The sequence below is a fragment of the Protopterus annectens genome, chromosome 11.part0 (assembly GCF_019279795.1).
Source record: "Protopterus annectens isolate FY-2018-M chromosome 11.part0, PAN1.0, whole genome shotgun sequence".
In the NCBI taxonomy this organism is placed as follows: domain Eukaryota; kingdom Metazoa; phylum Chordata; order Ceratodontiformes; family Protopteridae; genus Protopterus; species Protopterus annectens.
The window spans coordinates 122,317,319-122,342,196 of record NC_056745.1 but is presented as its reverse complement, the minus strand read 5'-3'; the positions used below and the strand labels follow the sequence as shown (position 1 = coordinate 122,342,196).

General features: G+C 39.9%; 1 protein-coding gene across 1 annotated transcript in view; it reads right to left on the bottom strand.

Moving 5' to 3' along the window:
• The window catches only part of ERC1 (ELKS/RAB6-interacting/CAST family member 1), a 3,640,161-nt gene that overhangs the window by 3,595,755 nt on the left and 19,528 nt on the right, over positions 1 to 24,878 (bottom strand). The window contains exon 2 of the mRNA XM_044087500.1: positions 4,347 to 5,197. Within this exon, the coding sequence (XP_043943435.1) occupies positions 4,347 to 5,015 (669 nt within the window). The 5' untranslated portion in view covers positions 5,016 to 5,197. The remainder of the gene's footprint in view (positions 1 to 4,346; positions 5,198 to 24,878) is intronic.

Here is a 24,878-nt window from a genome sequence, read left to right as displayed (position 1 = left end):
TAAATCACCCAACATGTTGAACAATTAGCAGATATGCGAATATCAAATATCTTACTGGTATTGGCACTAGAGAATTCCTTAGTTTTATTGATACTTGCACAGGAGGTATTAATTCATCTCCTCAAGATTATGAGGATGCCAAAAAGGATTTGAATATGAGATTTTTGGATAGAGGTTATTCAATTAGGGACATATCTAGTGCTAGGGTGTGGACAGATCAACAGCTGAGATCAGATCTTTTACAATATCAGATCAAGGATGATGTTAAAGGAGATACCATTCGATTCATCACTACTTTTGGGAAAAATCACCAACTTATTAGAAATGTGTTGAACAATAATTGGAACATACTTATGGCTAATGAACATCTACGCCATATTCTGACTGATCAATGTTCCATTTCTTACAGGAGGGGCAAAACTTTGGGTATGTTATTTTCCCATTATAAACATCAGGATAGTGGAGGTGCAACATACAGACAACTCACCATCACTGGGGATGAGCTACTGGGGACTTTCCCTTGTGGTCATTGCACCTCCTGTGCAAGTATCAATAAAACTAAGGAATTCTCTAGTGCCAATACCAGTAAGATATTTGATATTCATATTTGCTAATTGTTCAACATGTTGGGTGATTTATTTAGCTATATGTCATTGTCAGGCTTTTTATGTTGGTAAAACCTCACGGTCCCTCAGAATCCGAATAGGAGAACATCGTAGTGACATTCGGACTCATAAAATTAGCAACGCCCTATATCAACATACTATTAAGCATCCATCTGCCAAATTTATATTTTGTGCTATTGATAAAGTACAGGGAAATAGATCAAACCAGATAGGCTGGCAGAGCGTTCTAAGTAAGAAAGAAAAATATTGGATTATACATTTGGGAGCCCTTTTTCCACCTGGATTAAATGACCATTTATAAATTATCATACATATTTATATGTTATTTTACACCACACCTTGGCTGTATATTATTATTATTGACATAATATTTTTGTTGATACAGTATTATCCATGCACAGTTAGTGCATCTATGTATTTCCATCTATAACATAGGTTTCATGGTAGTGCATGTCTTTAAATAATGATTTGTATGACTACAAATTTTCAGTTGATTGTTAGCCATTTGTTTATTGGCTAAACAACTATATAAATATGGAGTCTGTCTAATGGAATTGTGATAGTTATTTTCCCTCACTGAAGAAGGTATCTTACCGAAACTAGTCTGAGGCATGTTTTTGTCACAATTTTGGTCAAGAGAGTGTTAGTGTCTTTGACACTATATTTATTTCAATAAAGCTTTGGGAACCGTTTGCTGGCTCTTGTTTGTTCCTAGGCTTACAAAGGACCTTGGGCCGATAGCCTAGTACCTACAAGAGGGTAGCGAGACCAGCTATGTTATATGGGTTGGAGACAATGGCATTGACAAAAAGGCAGGAGTTTGAGCTGGATGTGGCAGAATTAAAGATGTTAAGATTTGCACTGGGTGTGACGAGGGTGGACAGGATTAGGAATAAGTATATTAGAGGGTCAGCCCAGGTTGGAAGGTTTGGAGACAAAGCCAGAGAGGCATGATTACGTTGGTTTGGAAATGTGCTGAGGAGGGATGCTGAGTATATTGGGAAAAAGATGCTAAGGATGAAGTACCAGGTAACAGGAAAAGAGGAAGGCCTAAGATAAGGTTTATGGATGTGGTGAGAGAGGACATGCAGGTGGTTGGTGTGACAGAGCAAGATGCAGAGGACAGAAAGAAATGGAAACAGGTGCTCTGCTGTGGTGACCCCTAACAGGAACAGCCGAAAGAAGAAGATGATAATATATATATATATATATATATATATATATATATATATATATATACATACATATATATATATATATATATATATATATATATACATATATATATATACATACATATATACATACATACATATATATATATACATATATATATATATATATATATATATATATATACATACATATATATATATATATATATATATATATATATACATATATATATATACATACATACATATATATATATATACACATACATACATATATATATATATATATATATATATATATATATATATATATATATACACACACACACACACACACACACACACACACATATACACACACACACACACTTTATATAAATAGATATATACATACATATAAATCTATATATGTAAATACCTGACAAATCTGTCCATCATCTGTGACTCCCTGTTAAGGGAGATGGACAAAGGGCTCTTAAGGGCGGGGTTGCTCCTCAAACCTGCACTGCAGTTGAGACTGCTATGTCAGGCCTCATGGTCTCCAGCCAAATACAGCACTTAAGAAAAGAATACAAACAGTTTTCTTTAAAGTCAGGGCCATATTTTCTTATGCAATTCTTGTAGTGTACTATAGGATATCTACCAATGAGGTACCACTCATGTTAGGTGTTCGATGGGCCAATAAATTAGTAATAGTTTGCTAAAATTGCATTTCTAAGCACAGATCAAAACTTCAGCACTTTATTCCTGTGTTCTGAACCCAAAGAGCCAGAAGAAAACAAATGGAATTGTGGTGGCAGCTTCTCAGTCGTCCTTATCTCAAAACTTACAAAAGGTATATTATCTTTTTAACACATCTCAAAGTAAAGTAAAAATGTATAAGGAAAATGTGCCTGGTCGACATATTTATTTCATAGCCTACAAATACAAGTAATACACTTTCTAAGCATTAAGGAAATTAGATGGGAAAAAAAATCTTAACAGCTAAGCAGCAAATACATTTTGAATTCTGGCATCTCAAGTTAATTTTAATATATAAGCCTAGAAAATGAAACACATATAAAAAAAGGATGAAATCCTTATATCTGCAGCCAGGGAGATGATAGAACGTAATTACATAAAGACAGTATGTTCTAATAAATGAAACAACAACTGATTTTCCAATACACTGCTCAGGGTTTCTTACTTTTCAAAGCTTTTATCTGGCAAGACTTGCACAAATTATGGTTGTCCTGCTAAATGTACTTCACATAACAAGAATAATGGGGACCTGCGTAAAAATCACTAACTGCATAATTGCAGCTTTATGTAAAAGGTACCACTCCTCTTCAACATACAACTGTAAAAATTTTCATTTATATTTATGCAACCTCATAAAACTGTGCCTGCAAAAAAAAAAAAAAAAAAAACACACAAATGCTTCCAGAACAAAGGCTAGCAGATGGCAAGAAAACTAACTCACATATACTACAGTAAAACAGTAAAAGTCGAGAAATTAATTTCTCAATGATACAGGGTGAATGTGTAAAACAATACAAAACAGTGCAGTATATATACTATGGCTGACATACAAAATATGGAGCATTCTAGTGCTGATTAAAACGACTGCATGTAAAGGATATAGGACACTCTACATACTAAATTTTGTGAAGCATTTGTTATGCCCATCCTGACAAAGGGTAATTTAACTTGCAAAAGGGGATTAGGGGCCACTTGCCTTAGCTGTGAATTTGACCACTTCAAACGATATGCCCCCCCCCCCCCCAGGATTGCTACAAATGCAGCCCCCCCCCCCAAGATTGCTACAAATGCAGAAAGTAAACAAATCTTAAGAAAACATGTAACAAGCAATTTCAAGAGTTATTTACATTAACCTGAGAGAAATCAAAAACAGAAAAAAATGGTTTGAAACTGTTTGCCAAAACTGCTTTTGGACAAAGTCCTACATACAACATCCAGACCAAGAAGATTTTACTACAAAATTGCACATTAAATTAATGTTGCTTCACCCATCATTCATTTAACACTGTCATACAACATTAGCTCAATAAAGATACACATTTTTTAACTTGGGCAATCTTACTTCAACATATGCAACTATATCCATGTTATCTTCATTGTGAAGGGGTAAAATCAGAACACATCAATTCTTCTTACACTCTGAGCCAGGACATTCTGTTAATTACAGAATCAAAGCATTTGTTGGTGAACCCTGTAACGGTCAATAAGGATCAATCTGCTGCTACAGAAGTCAACTTGCTAGTGGCAAATACTAAAAGCACACAGTCAGTAACAGCCCTATACAAGTGATCAAAGGTGGAAGAGATTGCCTTGTTCTGTTCTAGTGAATGTGGTAAATATCACGTGCAATTAAAAGTATGAGAAAAACCTCTCCTGTTCTGTTAAAAGGTATGGAATATAAATAGAGTATCTAACAGGATGTTATCTCACAGCAGCAGGCTACGGGACACCACAAGAAAGGCCCTCAACAGGAAAACAGAATTCACATTTACAGACCAAGACAAAAGGAGAAACAAGAACATACCTGACTTTCATCCGTTAACACCCTAAACTGTTCCTTCCAGATAGTAATTTTTGAGGCTTCCTCCTTCCTTAAAGCCCGCTCCTTCTTCAGCTCTGGACTCCAGAAAGTCTTGATGCTGTTCATTGAGGAACTCAGCTTGCTCTCCTTGACCTCTACATCCTTTCGAAGCTGGTCATTCTCCCGAAGAACTTCCTTAAGCTGTGTCTGCAAATCCATGATAGTGTTATCTCGAGCCTGCCGTAGAGAGTGTGGTACCGTAGAAGCAAGGCTAACTGGAGGAATGTGATGTTCCCCAAAAACAATGGCATCACTGGAAACTGCACTGGAAGAGATATTAGGACTGCTTCCCATAGCTGTCATTCTTACACCATAAGGAAGCCGTCCTCCAGATCGCCCCAAGGTCATGGTATTCTTTGGAACTTCAGTACCAACGTTTTCATGGTCACTCAAATACATAGGACCGGATGTTGCATAAGCAGCATTAAGAGACTGAATATTTTCCATTGACAATGTTTTCCCACTGCCTGCTCCAGTGTTCCCCACAGAATTGCCCCCAGTACTGTTGGTGCGGCGATGGCCTAAACGAGGTGATCGAGGTAACCTCGGTGAACGTCCAGGACTCTGAGTGCTTGGCTCAACTTTACCAACAGAACGAGCACTTCCATACATGACTAAGGTTTTGACCTACACCAGTTTAAAACCTTGCAAGGAATATGGATTAAACGTTTCAGCTTTTGCACTGGAATATTATCACAGGTCAACCCATAAACAATGCAAAACTCAGGACTGATCCATGGCTTCCCATGCTTTGAGTTCTGGCTTGATATGTCGCACTTTCATTCCAATAGTGCCTTAAAAATAAAACAAAGGTACATTTAATTAAAAACATTAATTATGTTTGCAGTAACCAACAGTTAACTGAAAACAGACAGCTTTTAGGTAACTGAATTAAAATTCATTTAGACACAGTCCAACAAAATGGCAAATTATAAACAGCATTTATCCTCCTTGCTTTTTATTAGGTGACGCATACACCAAGGCAGTTTTCAGTACCTGTCTGTACTGCCTTTTCCCTACCTGCGATTACAATACAGTGATTCCACCACTGCAGGTTACTATGTCAACAGACCGTGATAACACAAGAGCTCACTACTGCTTCACTTACAAGTAATTAATATTAGAGGGAACTCATGGCCTAGTATTCCTCTATGAACCTAACTGCCCTTGTAGGCCATTTTAAGCCTAGCCAATTGCCCCATATGAGAATCAAACCCTGCACCTTGTATCTTGTAAGGTAAACACTAACTACTATATCACCCTCCCAAAAGTCAATGAAAAAATATAACATACTCCCAACAATTACAAACCATTAAGTGAAATAATGCAGCAAAAGCACATGAAACATAAAGGAACCACACAGGTTTCAAAACATTTCTTCAGAGTTAGTTGCACCGATTTCTTAAAGTCCAACCCTCGCGGTCAAAAGAAAAAAAAATAAATAAAAAACAAACAATCCACAGCAAGTCTAGGCAGTCTGCAATCGACAATCTATAGCAGCCCTCCTGGGGGTTGGGCTGAAACCACAGTAACCAAATGAACTGGGAGAATAAAGGAAAGGGGCTCCGCAGTAATGCAAATAAACAACTCCTTTACTTTTAAGTATTGAATCTTAGAAACTTCCAGCTGCTTCAAGTACCTGCAGGAAACAAAGCAAATGGGATACCAGCAAACAACAAAAATCCCACTTAGTTCTCTGCCAATACTATGACACAAACTGGAACGTTATGCCTTAACGGTGCTTAGTTTTAGCATGTACATATCCCTCTACATAAATGCAAACTTGTTCAGTGGTACCTTAACTAAAGGTTTTCGGAGGTTCTGATTTTTGAGCATTCAGTGACATTTACTTGTCGATTCGTACACTGTGCTCGACTTAGGCTGGCTTCTTACTTTAGCAGTGTTTACTTGTCCCTCACACTTCGCTATGTGGGGCAGTAATAAAGACAAAGCAGTTCTCAACATATTAACATTATGATCCATTCCCAAGACATTAAAGCAATTGTAAACTTGACTGCATTTAGTTGTAGCATATAAATTAATGCCCACTCATTGAAAGAACATGACAGTATAAAATTAGGTTTTAAGGAGAAAGAAATTGAGAGAGAGAGAGAGCTCTGCGCAGCTGTAGTAGTTACAAATAGGCCATCCAATACAACGAAGCACAAGTGCCAAACACTTAGTAGCGTATCTCTACTTTATGAACATTTGTGCATTTTTAGTAATACATTGACAAAAATAACTTTGGCTAATTTGATTCAAAATGCCACCAGCTCAGCAGACGAGTCTTCAATTCACAAACCAGTATGACTATATGATTACATGATGTCTTTAGCAATGCAATTACTGTGGCACACACTATAAAGAAATGCTTGCAACCCTGTTTAGTATTGGCCTATTTCTCAGTAGGAAGCAAGTTCATGCTTCACGTATTAGCTGTTAATAGTGCAGTCACAAAACAAGAATAAGTTAATTGCACTTCAAATGTCATGAATGCATTTCTCTGCTGTATTTACCAAGTTGTTGGCATATTCTCAGCATAGAACCTGATATTATGTTAAATCTACTTTATCACGATAAATGCTTTCAAGAGTAAAAGGCCATGTGCGTTACCAATTGGCTCTATCAATACAGACTTGGCAGACTGACAGACAATCAGTATATCCCATTAAACAGACGGGATCTATTGCTTCATTTGCCTCCTTTCTTTTCCTCAGGAGCATAACCAGAATGTTCCCCTGTTGCATCAGGATACCTTCTTTTTAATACATGTAACACTAGATAATATGTTAGAAATAAGTCCATTACAATTCAGTTTATCAAGTGTATGAAAGTCACTGATTACCTATTTTGTACAGGAAGATTTAAAAAGCAGGTTCATACAAAATAAATCTGTTGATTACCTAGTTTTTAAGTAACCAGACTACGATTTATTTTCATGTACCCACCCCCTGCACCTGCCAACCATCAAACAGTCCCCATTCTCAGCAAAACATTTTTCAGTTACATGGTTATTTAATGTTCCAAATGCTTTTTGCTGTAACAGACTGTTAAAAATTCTCACAAGAACAGCATACAGGAGAAAGGCTTAAAGAAGAAATACTACTTTTAGAGAAGAGTATGAATAATGCTGACCAACAGTGAATCTCAGGAAATCTCACACACACACACACACACACACACACACACACACACACACACACACACACACCTTGAGAAGTGTAAATTTCCTAGTGTCACAATAATTATTTTTTATGGAATTTATTTTACTTAGGGCGGCCATGGTGGTGCAGTGGTTAGCATTGTCGCCTCACAGCAAGAGGTTCTCCGGTTCGATCCTCGGCTGGGGTGCCTTCTGTGCGGAGTCTGCATGTCCTCCCTGTGGTCGCGTGGGTTTCCTCCGGGTGCTCCGGTTTCCTCCCACATCCCAAAGACATGCTGCAAGTGGATTGGACACTCTAAATTGGCCCTAGGTGTGCGTGTGAGTGTGCCTTCTGTGGAAGGTTGGGCGCCGGGCTGGCAACTCGACACCGTAAAACTCCACTGCCATTCAATGTGCGGACAAGGTGATCCGCTGTGGCGACCCCTAACAGGGAAAAAGCCGAAAGAAGAAGAAGAAGATGGAATTTATTTTACTTATGTCACACACACACACACACACACACACACACACACACACACACACACACACACACACGTGTGAATATAAATTATACATATATTTTTTCAGTTTTTTTTTTGGGGGGGGGCTGATTTTTTCCTCAAGAAAGCAGCTTCCATTTCACACATTTGCTCTTAAATGGTCTATAGGAACAAATGTTAAAAAGGAAAAAAATTGCTGCCTACAGAGGCGATACAACACAAGTTGCAAGAGGTAAATTGCAACAATGCAACAGGATTGCTAGTAATGACTGGCTCCCTTCCACAGGCTCAAACACTTCTTGGACTCCTTGTTTAGATTTATGTTTAGGCAAGAGTCTTGGAGGTCTAAGGACAATATTCCAATCTACTTCTGAATAGCATAGCTGGGCTTACTGTACTGCGACTATTCAAACAGTCTGCTTTGGGCAAGTGTTTAGGCCACTGAGACCCAGTATTGACTTAATGCTCTGTTTTTCGGGGGGGGGGGGGGGTGGATGTCAAAAGTCAAGAATAATCCTAAATCATTAGGGTCTGGTGGGACCATTTAGATGATTCTTTTTTGTAGTGTTTGTTTGTTTGTTTACTGGGGTAATGTACCGATCAATATTGACCAATTTCAGGATAAGCCCAGGAGAAATACATTTTTGTATTTTTTGTTTGTGAAATGTTTTGTAAGCAACACAAAATAGTTCAGACTAATTACACAGAAAAAAAGTGTATATACATCCAGAGCACAAGCACAGTGCAGTGTACAATCAAGCAAAGTATAATGTACAATATATGCATTAGTTTCTATAGCAGGTCAATCTTCAGTGAACCTTGAGAGAGGAGGAGAGACTCAGAAAGGAGATAGTTTAGGTGATATGTCTTGTGTTGAAGCAGGAGCATTTGGCTTGGATGAAGTAGTAGCATTCTGAATTTGGTATAAGCGTTGATTTCCTTAATGTCAGTCGGGGGTACTTGCCAAGAAAAGCAGGTGCCCGAGAAGATAAAGCATGTGCAGTATTGTGGAGTTTGGTTCTAGGGGGTAATTAGAGTTGGAGTAGCTTGTGAGTAGTGTAACTTGGTTGTATGAAGAGTTTTTGTTCATGAAGTCTAGCTGCAAAGGAAGCAAATGTGTGCAATTGGAGTAGTTGGTAAAGTTGGGATTCTAAAAGTAGGTCAGATCTTTGTTTTACGGGTAACCATTTGGCTTTATCTAGGGTGACACAGTGACACTCATATTAAAAGGAGAGTTTGCAATTTATCAGCAGATGACATTAGAGATGGTATGGAGCATGGCGATGTTTTCCTTGGAGGGAGAAGCAAAAAGTGGAAGCCCATATTCAAGTAAAGAAAGGAGAACTCCTCTGTCAATGGCTGCTCTGGTTGATTGGTATAGAAAAGGGGAGATCTTTTTGGCCCAGAATGGGAGGGAGTTTATTCCAGCTCTCACTATGTCTATGTGGAAATGGAAGTTTAATGACTGATCAAGTCATAGTCCTAGGTATTTGAAGGTGGTGGTCATCTCTGAGGCATGGCTGCAAATGGGAGGGAGTTTATTCCAGCTCTCACTATGTCTATGTGGAAATGGAAGTTTAATGACTGATCAAGTCATAGTCCTAGGTATTTGAAGGTGGTGGTCATCTCTATGGCATGGCTGCAAAGGTCAACAAAGACAGAGAAACAGGTGCTTTGCAAATTTTCTGTGGAGTTCCAAAAAGCACAGTTCTGCTCTTTATGGAGTTGAAAAGTTAGTTATTTATGATTTATGAGCCACTGGTGGAGCTCATGTATGTCTGACTGCATTTGGCACAGAACGCTGCTGTGACTGTGATATGTAAATGACCATGTCTAAGTAGGAGATGTGGGAGGTCACAAGGAAGTTTGTTAATGAATATGAAGAGGACGAGGAGAGCAAGAATGGATCCTTGTGGTACACTTTTGGTAACAGGTGCAGTTTCTAACTGAGAGAATCCTATTTTAACTCTGAAGCGCATGTCGATGAGGACGTTTTTAAACCAGGGAGCACCATCTGGACTGATAACAATTTCAATTTGTTTTGGAAGATAGTGATCAATGAAGTCAAATGCCTTTGTCATGTCTATAAACAGGGTACCTATAAGGAGGCCACTATTAGTGTTTAGCAGGATGTCACAGTGCTTTGTCCAAGTGAAAATCCATGTTGTTTGGTGGAGAGCAGGTGGTACTGCTGGATATAAAGGGAGAGTTTGGTATAGATCATCTTTTCAAGATGTTTGCCCAGAATTAGGACGATGGATACTGGATGGAAGAGAGGTATCTTTCGAGGTGATTTCTTTTGGGGGGGGGGGTGTTTAATTAGGGCAGTTTTCCAAATCAGCAGCATAATGTTTTTTGTAAGACATAAATTATATGTATGTGTGAGAGAGGAAGACATTGATGCCCTCTGAAATGATATGTGAACCAGTGGTTTATGTTGTCAGATCCGGGAGGGGTATCAGTGGAAATATTTTGAAGTAGAAGAGAGACTTCTTTGGGATTTATGTATTTGAACTGGAAGAGGGGGGATGAATGGTGGTGGGGTGGGTAATGCGTGATCTGTGGGTGGTGTGCAGTTTACCGATGGGAGGTTGCTAGATTCCTTAAGGAAATCCTCTGGAGAAAGTTTTGCTGTACTACACTGAATGGTATTTGTAGACAAGTTATCATGAGGAGATTTTCCTGTAAGTACTGTAGGTTAACCTCTTTCCAAAAGTGTTTGGGGGAATGTAAGAGGGTAAACTGCTCTTTGTTCAGAGATTTGTTTGTGCCTTCTGACAGACTTCTTGGTTAGGTTACGCAAGACGATAAAGGAGACGCAGTTGTCAGTTGCGAAGGTCCGTTTCCATTTTTGCTATGCCTCATCTCTTATGTTTGAGCTCAGTGGATGGAGTGTCAGTTTTGGTGGGTTTATAAAGCCTATGGATAGGTAGAAAAAATTTGTCTTGCAGCTGGAGTAGAAAGTTGATTAAGTTTACAGTTACTGTATTAGGGTCATGTAATTAAGAGCACATGGTTTCAGTTGTGAGGTGTGAGAAATTTGTTCTTCCGTGGTTTCTTAAGACTTTTAAATTTTGTGGGTAGTTTTATAGGGTTGTTGACAACTGTAAAGGTGATTAGGCAGTGGCCCCTTAGTGACAGTGGCAGAATGTATATTACTTCCATACCCAAACTCCATCTTCAACATAATCAGGTTGAATATGGAATGTTTTAAGGACCTAAATTTAGATCTTTTTTATGGGCAGTCTATTCCAGAGTCTGGGGAGTCTCTGGGTCAGGAACCTCTCTCTCCAGCATATTTTGTTCATTGTGATGACGAGGTTTAGATCTCTGGAGCATGTGGCTCTGAGGGATTGGGATTTTTTTTAAGTGTAGCATGTCCAACAGCTCTGGGTTTGACATGGCCTTGTATGTTAAGCAGAGATCGCCTCTGAGTAGACGGTATGTGACGGAGTATAGCTGAAATATTTTTAGATGGTCAGCATAGGGCATCTGCTTTAGGCCTGTGATTCTTTTAGTGAGGTATTTCTGCGGCCTTTCCAGTTGTTGCAGATGTCTTGAGAGGTACATACCAAATGGGGCATTCTATTCTCTGGATGAAAAGCCCTTAATGATGAAGTGTGCAACATAGAAGGATTTCCTGACTGTTGTGGTGATATGCTCATCGAAGGTGAGACCATTGTCCACCTGTGTCCCTATGTCTCTTATCACACTTTCGGTGTTTAGTGTACTGCCACCTATGTGGTAATTCATGGGTACATGTTTTTTTCCCAAAGGGGATAACTATACATTTCTTGGCATTGAGCTTGAGCCCATGGCTCTGGCACCAAGCATCTGTTTCTGTAAGGCCCTTTTGTAGAATATCTACATCATTTGGGGATTCAATAATGGCTCCCAGTTTGCAGTCATCTGCAAACTTTGTTAGCCAGAGTCCCTTAGTGTTGGCCTGTACTTCAGTGAAGTAGATGCCAAACAAGGGCAGTCCCAGGACTGAACTGAGATACTCCACTTGTCTGGAGCTGGATTTGGAGTCGGCTACTTTTACAGTGTGGGTTCAGGGAGTAAGTCAGTTGGCAACCCACTGAGTGATGTAGGGATTAATGCCCATCTTACGTTTATCTGATTCCAGAGTGGGAGATAGTCCAGATAGGCTGTGTGGACCCACCTTACCCTCGTCCACAGCTCTGGAGACTGGTTAGAAGTCAATCAGGTTCAGGAGACAGGATCGGCCCTTTACAAACCCAAACTGGGTGGGATCCAGTTTTTAAAGGTTGCCAATGTCTTTGTTTATAAACTTCCATGATAATACATTCCATGGCCTTGCATATCAGGCTATCAGACTAATGGGACAGTATTTCCCAGGATCCATGGTGGATCCCCCCTTGTGGAGTGGGATAACTGAGCTGTGCGCCACTCAGTGGGCACGAAGCCTGAGGTGAGGCTATGATTAAAACATGACACTTAGGTGAGGTGCCAGTTCATTTCTGTAGTTCATGTAGTACACAGCCCAGAATGTCATCTGGTCCCACGGATGCTGTATTCTTAGCTTTGGAGAGTGCAGTTTTTACCTGTGTGGCCATGATTACTGGAATTTGGTAATCTTTCGGTATTGAGATGGGCCCTTTAGGGGCTGAGAGGGTGGTGAAGTTGGTACTGAATCGATCTGCCATGATATTGACAATATCCTTGGGATCAGTACATTTAATGCCATTTTAATGTAGCTCAGACCAGATCTGAGGATTGCCATTTAGATTCTTGACATAGCTATAGAATGTCTTGTGGCCGTCTTTGGAATCTTTGGCAATTTTATTTTCGTAACTAGCTTTGGAGGATTTTATGAGGGATCTCAGCTTCTTACTGAGGATGGTAAGGGAGTGTTTCTGCATCCTAGGATTTTTAGGTTCATAGGTAGGTACTAGGCTATCTGCCCGAGGGCATTTATAAGCCTAGCCAGAGTGTGTCTGCTTTCGCCACCCTATTGATTAATTAACTGATCCTCTGTCAAGCAGAGCCAATGAAGTGATCCCAGGGGTGTATTTTCTGTTACCCATCCACTCGTCAAGGTTTCTCTTGAAGAGTGTTAGTGATGGGCTCTGCCTGATGTAATTTGGAATTTTGTTCCAAAGCATGGGGAGTCTCTGACAGGAATCTATCCCTCCAGCATGTTCTATTTATTGTTGTGGCGAGGTTTAGCTCACTAGAGCGAGTGGCTCGCAGTGACTTGGATTTCTTTAGGTGGAGCATGTCCATCAATTCTGAGTTGGACATGGCTTTGTAAGTCACGCAGAGATCACCTCAGAGATCACAGAGTATAGCCAGAGTTTTTTCAGTCGGGCTGCATAGGATATATGTTTGTGGCCAGTAATCCTCTTGGTGAGGTACTTTTGAGGTCTTTCCAGCTGAGGTACTTTTGAGGTCTTTCCAGCTGTTGGAAGTGTCTTGTGAGGTACATCCCAAATGGGGCATTGTACTCTATGATGGGTCTAATGAGTGACAAGTAGAGGGGCACTATAACCTCTTTATTTCTAGATGTGAACCCTTTAGTAATTAGATGGGCCACATAGAAGGATTTCCTAACTATTTTGGCAATATGATTGTCACTCTAATTAAACCTCATTCCTTCTCTGCATGTACTGTTCCCACAATTCCCATTTTTCCTATGTAGTTTGCTCCCTCCCTTTTCTAACGATCCCAGTTCCTGTTGTTTTATCGGTTACTATAGTCACTACTCCTAGTATTGTTGGTTTACACTTTCATCTCCATTTTCTAGTAACTGCTTTTTTGGCAGCCACCTTTATTAGACTCGGCAAGGCTTTACTGTGTCCAGGCAATTCTGATTCTGTATCATAACTCAAAAAATCTCCCCAGTCAATCCAATTCACTCATCCAGCATATCCGACAGAGGGGTTTGTAGGGAATCCCCAAAGTCTGCCAGCTCATTACACACTCAAAAAATTATTTTCCCAGCCGCCTCTTTCTTGCCATCACACCTCAAACATTTGCTACCCACCTGAGGAAAAATTTGTTGGAGTCTACTTGGGGTATAAAAATACCCATGTAAACACTTCCAGGCAAAGATCCTAAATCTTCTAGATGGTTGCATATTTGGGATATATACATATAATCCCCCCATTGTCTCTTTATGAATTGCTTATCCAATCTGTCTTCCCAATCCTTTCTAAGCTCCTCTGATTGATTCTTATAATTAAAATTATCATTATCATGCAATATTTTATATGCTCTACTAATTATTCCTTTTTTAATGGCAGCTTCTGTTCTATACTATACTAAAAACTCTACCAGTGCTGGTCTTTCATTTAGGAACCCCCCCCCCCCGTGCTGGTCTTTCAATTAGGAACCCGCCCCCTATTTCTTTCTCTTTGCCTATATTCTGGGAAGGCAATCTCTAACTTGCAGTCCAAATAAATTATTGGCCTCTTCCCATTCTATTAAGTTCATAGGTTGGTACTAGGCTATCGGCCCTATGGCCTGTACAAGCCTAGCCATAATTCCCTGTCTATTTCTTCCCACAGTATTTAACTTCCCTGGACCCCTGTCTAGCAGGGCGACTGATGTGATCCCTGGGGTGAATTTCCTCTCTCCCATCCAATCATCAAGGTTCCCTTTGAAGAGGGCCAAGGAGGCGCTCTGCTTGTCATGTATGGGCAGTCTATTCCAGAGTCTGGGGAGTCTCTGGGTCAGGAACCTATCCCTTCCTCATGTTTTGTTCATTGTGATGACAAGGTTTAGATCCCTGGAGCGTGCGTCTCTGAGGGATTGGGATTTCTTTAAGTGTAGCATATCCAACAGCTCTGGGTTTGACATGACCTTTTATGTTAAGCAGAGACTGCCTCTGAGTAGACACTATGCGACAGAGTACAGTGTCGCATAGTATCTACTCAGAAGCACTATGCGACAGAGTATAGGAGGAGTTTTTTTCAGATGGTCAGAATAGGGCATCTGCTTTAGGCCTGAAATTCTTTTAGTGAGGTATTTCTGTGGCCTTTCCAGTTGTTGCAGATGTCCTGAGAGGTACATACCAAACGGGGCATTGTATTCTCTAATGGGTCTAATGAGGGATTAGTACAGTGGGACAATGACCTCTTTTTTTCTGGAAGAAAAGCCCTTAGTGATGAGGTGTGCCACATAGAAGGATTTGCTGACTGTTGTGGCGATGTGGTTATTGAAGGTGAGACCACTGTGCACCTGTGTCCCCAAGTCTCATCACACTTTCAGTGTTTAGTGTACTGCCACCTATGTGGTAATTCATGGGTACATGTTTTTTTCCCAAAGGGGATAACCTATACATTTCTTAGCATTGAGCTTGAGCCCATGGCTCTGGTACCAAGCATCTGTTTCTGTAAGGCCCTTTTGGAGAATATCCTCATTTGGGGATTCAATAATGGCTCCCAGTTTGCAGTCATCTGCGAACTTTGTTAGCCAGAGTCCCTTAGTGTTGGCCTGTACTTCAGAGAAGTAGATGCCAAACAAGAGCGGTCCCAGGACTGAACCCGAAGGTACTCCACTTGTCTGGATCTGGATTTGGAGTCGGCTACTTTTACAGTGTGGGTTCTGGTCAGTAAGCCAGTTGGCAACCCATAGAGTGACGTAGGGATTTATGCCCAGCTTAGTAAGTTTATCTACGATTCCAGAGAGGGGGATGATGTCAAAGGCCTTAACGAGGTCCAGATAGGCTGTGTGTACCGCCTTACCCTCATCCACAGCTCTGGAGACTGATTCAAAGAAGTCAATCAGGTTCAGGAGACAAGATCGGACCTTCATGAACCCAAACTACATGGGGTCCAGTGTTTGAAGCTTGCCAATGTCTTTGTTTATAAGTTCCATGATAATATGTTCAATGGCCTAGTTATTTCCTCCCAAGAAGCCGCAGTGGTGCATTAGCGGACCGGAGTTCCGCTGTGGCGACCCCTAACTGGGAAAAGCCGAAAAGACCAACAACAACAACCGTGGTTCCTTTGCAGGCTTTCTCCAATAAATTCCAGGCCCCTCTTGCCCATTATCTGTATCCCTAACCACAGTCCGTATCGGCAGAATCTCTTCTCCATTCTCTTGCTGGTTTAGGTCTTAGAACACTTCCGGCTAATTTTTGAATACAATACTCTGTATGATTTTTGTTGTTCTCCTTAAGATACTGGATCCAAAATCCCAATCTCTCCTTATTTCTTGAACTTGCCCCCTGTATCATCATCAGTCATCACTCCTTTCCACTTTGAATTACAGTTTTCTGAAAGTGCTGTGTATAAGATCCTTAAATGTGTTGCTCTAAAATACCCATTCAAAATGGGTAATCCTAGCCCGCCTTGTTCTATTAGAAGAATCAGATTATCCCACTTGACCCTTGCTGTCTTTCCTTCCAAAATAAAATCCTTCAAATCTAATTGCTATCTACAGCTTCTCCTCTGGTTGATAAAAAAATATGCCTGACTTTTGCACAAGACTAAAGGGCCTAAAAACATTTTAAGTGCTTGCATTTTAGTATCCATATAACGAAACTTCCAGTTTCTCAGTTTTTTGTATCATCTTCTTTTTAGTATTTTTTCCTACATATCCTTAGCTGCCACAGAGTAATTTCTAATCCATGCTCCCAAATACTTCATTTTTATCACATCCCAATAAATATGGGTATTGTTGGGCCAATTTGTGTGTAGGCACATCATTTACTGCTCTAACCTTTGTTTTAGCATTATTAATTTTGTATCCTGAGAAGGTCTGAAACAGTTTTAAAATGTTCCACAACACTGTAATGTCCCTTTCTGGTTTTGTCATGTATAAAACAATATCATCTGCAAATAAACCAGCTTTTCCTGACTGCCATACTAATTGTATCCTTGAATTTCTAAGTCCCTTATTTTCTTTGCCAATGGTTCTAAATATAATGCAAATGAAGGGGAAAGGGGATAACCCTACCTCATTCCTCTACTCAAGCAGAAGCTAGCAGAGGGGACCCCACACATTTTAATTTTCACCTCCAATCCCAATCAACCTTACAACTGTGAAAGCAAATGCTTCCATTGCCCTGCTCATGAAGTCCCAGACTAATCTGTCAAATGCTTTCTCTGCATCAAGACCTACCAACAACAGTAGTATTTTCTTACATTCTGCTTCCTTCTGGATCATCAATGTTCTGTTAATATTGTCAAATGTTTGTATACCCTCCACAAAACGACAATGATCCATATCAATTTTGGTATTATGTTTGCTATTCTTTTAGCCATTACAGACATACATTTATAACCATGGCTAAGTATTGAAAGGGGCCTGCATGAAGCCGGATCCGATGGATCTTTACCCCTCTTTAGGTATTACAGTCACCATTGCTCTCTTCCAGGATATTGGTGCTTCTCCTCCTCTTAAAATACTGTTAAACAAAACCTTCCAGATCTTTATCAGTTTTCCACTCCTAGCTTCCAAACTTCCACAGGAATACCATCTATTCCTGTGGACTTTCCTGTACATTGGTTATACATAGGATAGGAAGACGAGATAAAAAAAATGGCTAACTGTTAGTAATTGAGCGTCATCTACCTCAAACTTTGGTATTTTTAATTCTTTCATAAACATTTCCATTTGTACCTTTTCTTGATTTCCATATTTATCTGCTTTATATAAACTTTCATAAAATTGTCAAAATATTTCTAATAGTTCTACAGGATCTCTTGTTATCTTCCTTGTTATAGGGTCCCTGAGCTTGAGGGCAGCCCTTTCCACTTTCTGTTGCCCAAGTCATTGTGCTAACAGTTTTTGTGCTCTAGAATCATCAAAAAACAGTTGCTTACCAGCAATCTTTCTAAACTTGTGCATATTATCGAGGTAATCCTTTATTTTCTGTTTAGCATTCTGCAGTTGCTCCTTTTCTTATTCGGAGAGATTCCCCCTAATTTGCAATACTTCAACATTGGTCAGTCCCTCTAAATGGTTCTTGAACTTATTAGCCATATCTCCCTTTCCTTCATTTCCACCCTAGTTTTAAACTCCACTTCAATTTTATCCCACTCCCTAGCTATATTTTCATAAAAAAATTCTATCTTCTCTAGTAGTTCCTGAATTAAAATTGCAAAACCAATTCCTTAAATTCGTCTACCCTATTCCCTTCTGGGCCCTCCAGACACATCTTCACTTTTGCAAACCAAAGTCCAGTCTCCACCTATAAGCAATAGTCCTTGCTGAAAGCTGATTATTTCTCCCAGAATTTTCTTAAGTTCCGTTACAGCAGTTTTAGGTGGAGTGTAAATGCATGCCAGTGTAATCCTCCTCCCTTTCCAGTAGGCCCTTAGTACTATGCATCTTCCATTATTATCCTTGTTTTCCTCTTCTATCACTATTGGAGCTCCTCGTGCAATTAATATAAGTACTTCTCTTTTCCTCTGCCGCAGACATTCTGCTGAATAACCATCATGAAAATCTTTATCAAACTCACACGTTCAGTTCTTTCCATGTGTGTCACTTGTAGCATAGCTATTTGCACTCTACATTTTTTTTAATATAGATCACTACTCTTTTTATATTTATCTGTAAGACCAGATTGAAAGACATTACAGAAAGCATTTTTCTTAGTTATTATTACCACATTTTATGCACAACTGCTTTCCTGCTAAATGTCTAGTTCTAACTTTGATGTTACATACAATATACTGTTTGGCAGGCTGGTCTTTTATACAGTTGCTTCTCATCATATCCATTTGAGCCTATGCCACATTTACATAAAAATTATGCACATCTTCAAATATTGAAGTTTTTGCTTTCTAATAAGAACAAAAGTTCTAAGATATCCACACAGACAGGTTAGAGTTAACCAAAAAGAAAGGTTAGTCATGCTATTATACAATTCCTCCTCTAAAACGTGCACGCTGATTGGCCAGCCCAACCAGCGTGCCCGTTGTAAATCCCTCAATATACTAACGGAAAAAGATCCGGTCGCCCGGACTTTTTCCGTTAGTATAAAACACATTTCGCTATGTTAAAAGAGTTTAACATAGCGACACAGGTTTAAAAAAAGCAACGCAGATCTCAGTTGCTTTTTTTAAAGCTGTCTCGCTATGTTAAACTCCTTTAACACAGCGACACAGTGTGTAAAAAGCAACGGAGATCTTGCGATCTCAGTTGCTTTTTTTTTAAACCTGTCTCGCTATGTTAAATGGGTTTAACATAGCGAGACAGCTTTAAAATAAGCAACAGAGATCTCCGTTGCTTATTTTAAAGCTGTCTCGCTATGTTAAACCCATTTAACATAGCGAGACAGTAAAAAGCAACGGAGATCTTGCGTTCTCCGTTGCTTTTGCCCACAGCTCTGATGTACTGCATAGACATGCGCAGTACATCAGAACTGCCGCGGAACACCAGACAGCTGCGGAAGGGCAGCAAAGAGGCATTATACAATGCCATTATTTAAGAAAAGTAATTATTTCTTTTCTTAAATAATGTCATTGTATAATAGCAATAACCCACTTCTGGGTGTGGGTAATGCTGGATTTACCCATGGTTGTCTTTGTTTCGCCCTCGGGACCAAACCACGCCAACCGTGGGTAAATCCAGCATTACCCACACCCAGGTGTGGGTTATTACTATAAGACGCATGGTACAGCCTGTGCTATTAGTAAGTCCTGTTTGATTCAGTCCATCTTACAGTGAAGGGCTATATTAATCCAAGATGGATGCCAGAGCTTCCAGTGTATGTTTTGCTCTCTGTGTGTGTATAAAGTTCGAACATGAAGGATATATTTTCTCATGTGAAAGAATCTTATTCTTTTTCGATTGAATGAACTGCATCAAAGACTACAACTGAATTATTTTAAAAGATAAAAAGGCTAATTGTCAAGGATGTTATAAATCAGCAAACAGGAGTGTTCCTGAAGGATAACCTGCTCTACTCCCTATTTCGGACTTTACAGTTTTCTTGACAAAGAAAATTGCTTAAAGGACAAATCAACAACATTGATTTTAATGCATCAGCTAACTGTATAAAATAGATACAATTTGGACATTTAGGTTGTCAGACATGGTCTAATACAGAAGTAGCAGACTGACTTGCTGTTACACAAGGTTTTCAGTAGATATGCTTTCCATCTGAAAGAGACATGGAACTCTGACTGAACACAAGCCATTCTTTCACTACTGTCCTCATTCCTCCAACAGATTGCATTACTGGATAGCTACGGTCCCACCCGCACCAGAAAAGGCATGGCCATCCTTCCCACATTAGTCCCAACAGATACCCAAGCTGCTAATCAAATCTGATGCGCAAAAAATCAGCCAGGGTTTCATCAATCTACATTAACAGAGCTGGCTAATCTAAATAATTTTTGAGTTCCTTTTCGGTTAACTTTTCCATGTTAACAATTATAATTAAATTTATATTGCATTTAAAAGTTTCTTCACTTATTGGATGATTCAGAAAAGCAAAAGGATTAACTAGCTATGCATGTCTCAGTTTTAAATGCAAAGTCTTAAGATGTACTGGCAATTCTGCTGATCTGCTTCATCTCTTAACATGTACATACCTACAGCACTTTCATTTAGCTTAATGCAATAAGGTAATGCTCTCAAGTTATTTTATACTGTGTAGCCTATACTGTGTGGAATATAATAATTAACACCTGCAGGTAACTATACAAGCACTGGTCATTTGTGTTGTGTGATAAAAATTCTGTAACCACGTACATACTCCCTTGTGCCAGCTCATTTATGTCCTTACCAAATAAAACATGCAATGTACAAATTATTTACTAGTAATCATGAAACCTTTAAACATTGTCATATTACGCAAGGGACTTGGTGCTTGTGATTTGGCACCAGTGGTTGGGGAGCACATAAGAGGCAAGATTTAGAAATAATGCCAAACAAACCAGGGTTAGACTGTGTTGAGCTTCAAGCTCCACTTAACTGGAAATGCAAGTTCACAAAGAGAATGATATACCATACAATGCAGCATAAAACCCTCACTCACTCAGCATGTCGTTACTCTACTGGTAACGCAACATTACACCATCAGGCATCTGTGCAGCTATAGATAGGACAGAGACAGCTATTTTAAAATTACTGTACCTGAAAAAAGCAGTCTACAACTTTCTGAAGACAGAGATAACCGCTACTGCTAAAACTCTGAAACTGCAATCCTTGTGAAACATAATGCCAATTAAGAATGGTGTGGGAATCACTGTGTGCAAACCTGAGCTTTACTCACTGCTCTGCACTGCAATGTGGATATTTAATACCACTGAGAATTGCCTATAAAAATCGGCACAAAAATGGAGCTTTTTTTCCTAAATTCTTCCCAATAACAAATAAATGAGTGGAGGGACTTTCCAACTTAGTACAGTGTAATAACAATGGCTGCACCATGTGTAGCATGTTCAATGATCTCGACAGTCACCCTATCAGTAATTATTATGTGATAACCTGTTAAACAAATGTAACATACGTATAAGTGCAATAATCCATTTTCAACAGACACCATGCTACATAACAATGAATATAGGTGGAAGAATCAACATATAGAGCTGTACTCTGTACACATACACAAGTTTAAAGGTCAAATATAACTTAAAATTTACTTGACTCATCAAGATACTAAAGCATTAACACCAGTAGAAGCACTACAGCCCTAGACAGTGACACACCATTAAAACTGTGTTTTGCAGGACACAGTAAAGTGGAGTAGAACACTGTTAACGTTAAGGGGTATACTTCACTACGGCTTGACTCTGCTACACCTGTGTTACAACATCTGCTACAGAATGCAGGAGAGTTTTCAGGATGTAGGCAAATGTGTTTAAATCAAGGAATTACTTTGTTAAATGCTATATCAAATTACATTTAAAGAGTCCAAGTAGAGAATGTTTCTGCGCTGCTTTCAACAGAGTCAGGTGGAATGCTGCCAGACACTTTGATAATTCTGACAAACTCTGTGTTCGAGTGAATATCTTCATTTTTAATACCTTCCCTAATGTTAGACAGTGGGTCAAGTTTAGAAGTCTGAACATGAACATGAAAATGAAGATAAATTTGTCTAAGAAATGGGGAGGCATCCAGCCCTATTTAGTGTAAGGCAATGTTGTTCCCTTTGGAACCTACACTCATTTTGTGCAGTATGAAACCTCTGAATGCTTGCTGCTAAGCTAGGACCTGATGTAGCACAGAGGACCAAAGCCTGGTTATCAGCATTCACTGCACAGAATGGAAATCCTGTAGCAGGTGTTGAATGAAACATATACCTAAATGGAGTAAACTGAACTAGTATATGCCATTGTAATTTTATTTTTGGGTGGGGCTATAAGCGTATCTGAGCACTGTATACTGGTTCGCTACAGGCTGAAGCAACATCCACTGTATCACCTAGAGAGACTCCCACTTCTTTCCAGTCCCCAATACCTCCCAAGACCTGTTTACAGCGAGCAGCTTGCCTAGTTACGCCACTCCTGAGAGAACTCCTTTACAACAAAGTGGGTAAAAGCTGGGCAGCTCAGACAACAGTACCATCATTTCTAAGATACTCTTAGATTTACTACACCTAGAGCTATCAGATATATCTTAAGAAGAATTAGGGAAAAGCATACATGTTACCCAGAAACTACTTTTACCTGATTCAAGGCTTTATTTTCTATACATATTAAAGACTGCTTTTGGATAGTGTTGGTAGTTATCCTCTCGAGAAACGCACTAAACTACAAGAAAAAAACTACAGCATGCCACAAATATGTATGAAAAGACATAATACATGATTTTTTTTGTACTTTACTGCATTAATAGGTTCATAGGTAGGTACTAGGCTATTGGCCCTAGGGCCTATACAAGCCTAGCCAAAAATGTACCCTGGCTTTCGCCACCCAAGAAAATTATTTTCCTGTGCCCCTGTCAAGCAGAACCACAGAAGTGATCCCCGGGGTGAATTTCCTATTACCCATCCAATCAAGATTTTTTTTGAAGAGTGCTAATGAGGAGCTCTGTTTGACATAGATAGGTAGTCTGTTCCAGAGTATGGGAAGTCTCTGGGACAGGAATCTATCCCCCCAGCATGTTCTGTTTATTGTGGTGACAAGGTTTAGGTCCCTAGAGAGAATGTAGCTCGGAGGGATTGGGATTTCTTTAAGTGGAGCATGTCCAACAGCTCTGGGTTTGACATAGCTTTGTATGTTAGGCAGAGATCGCCTCTGAGTAGGCGATATGCAACGGAATAAAGCTGGAGTTTTTTGAGACGGTCTGCGTAAGGCATCTGTTTGAGGCCAGTAATCCTCTTTGTGAGGTATTTTTGCGGCCTTTCCAGTTGTTGTAGATGACTTGTGAGGTACATACCAAAAGGGGCGTTGTACTCTATAATGGGTCTAATGAGTGATGAGTAGAGGGGAACAATGACCTCTTTTTTTTTCTGGATGAGAAACCTTTTGTGATGAGGTGTGCCACGTAGAAGGATTTCCTGACCACTTTGGCGATGTGATTATCAAAGGAGAGACTACTGTCCACCTGTGTCCCAAGGTCTCTTATCACACTTTCGGTGTGAAGTAGACTACCGCCTATGTGGTAGTTCATGGGTACAGAATTTTTACCAAAGGGGATGACAATGCACTTTTTGGCATTGAGCTTGAGACCATGTCGTTGACACCAGGCATTTGTCTCAGTGAGGCCCTTTTGTAGGATGTCCACATAGTTAGGAGTTTCAATTATGGCTAATAGTTTGCAGTCATCTGCGAATTTAGTTAGCCTGTACTTCAGAGAAGTAGATACCAAACAGGAGAGGACCCAGGACTGAACCCTGTGGTGCTCCACTTGTCACTGGTCTGAAGTCTGATTTGGAGTCTGCTACTTTCACAGTGTGGTTTCTTTCAGTAAGCCAGTTGGCAACCCATCTTGTGACACAGGGATTTATACCTAGTTTAGTGAGTTTATCTATAATTCCAGAGTGGAGGATGGTGTTGAACGCCTTGGCGAGATCTAGATAGGCTGTGTGAACCACCTTACCCTCATCCATGGCCTTGGTGACTACTTCAAAGAAATCTATCAGGTTTAGGAGACATGATCTGCCTTTTACAAACCCAAACTGTGTGGGGTCCAGGGTTTGGAGATCTCCAATGTCTTTGTTTATGAGTTCCATGATGATATGTTCCATGGCCTTGCAGACGAGGCTCATCAGGCTAATGGGGCGGTAGTTCCCGGGGTCTGTTGTGGCCCCCCCCTTTGTGGAGTGGGATAACTGTCGCGGTGCGCCATTCAATGGGCACAAAGCCTGAGGTGAGGCTATGACTGAACATGGTACTTAGGTGGGGTGCCAGTTCATTCTGTAGTTCATGTAGAAGGCAGCCTGGGATGTTGTCAGGTCCCATGGATGCTGTGTTCTTGGCTTTGGAGAGTGAAGTTTTTACCTGTGCAGCCGTGATTACAGGAACTTTGCATTCTTCCGGTATAAAGATGGGCCCTTTAAGGGGTGAGAGGGGGGTAAAGTTAGCACTGAACCTAACTGCCAGGATGTTGGCAATATCAGTTGGTTCTGTATATTTAGTGTCATTGTGCTGTAACTCAGAGCAGATCTGAGTGTTGCCATTGAGATTTTTAACATAGCTATAGAATGCTTTGTGTTTTGTCTTTAGAATCAGTGGCAATTTTGTTTTCATAACTAGCTTTGGAGAATTTTATGAGGGATCTCAGCTTCTTACTGAGGCTGACCAGGGAGTTCCTCCAATCGTGGGATTTTACTCTTTTTTTGCAACAGTTTCTTTCTTCTGTTGTAGAGTTTGTTTATGGCAGAAGACCACCAGATTGGCTTCCTTTTTTTGGAGGCTAGCATCTTGGTTCTGTTAGGGATAGCTCGATCCATGCACTCGT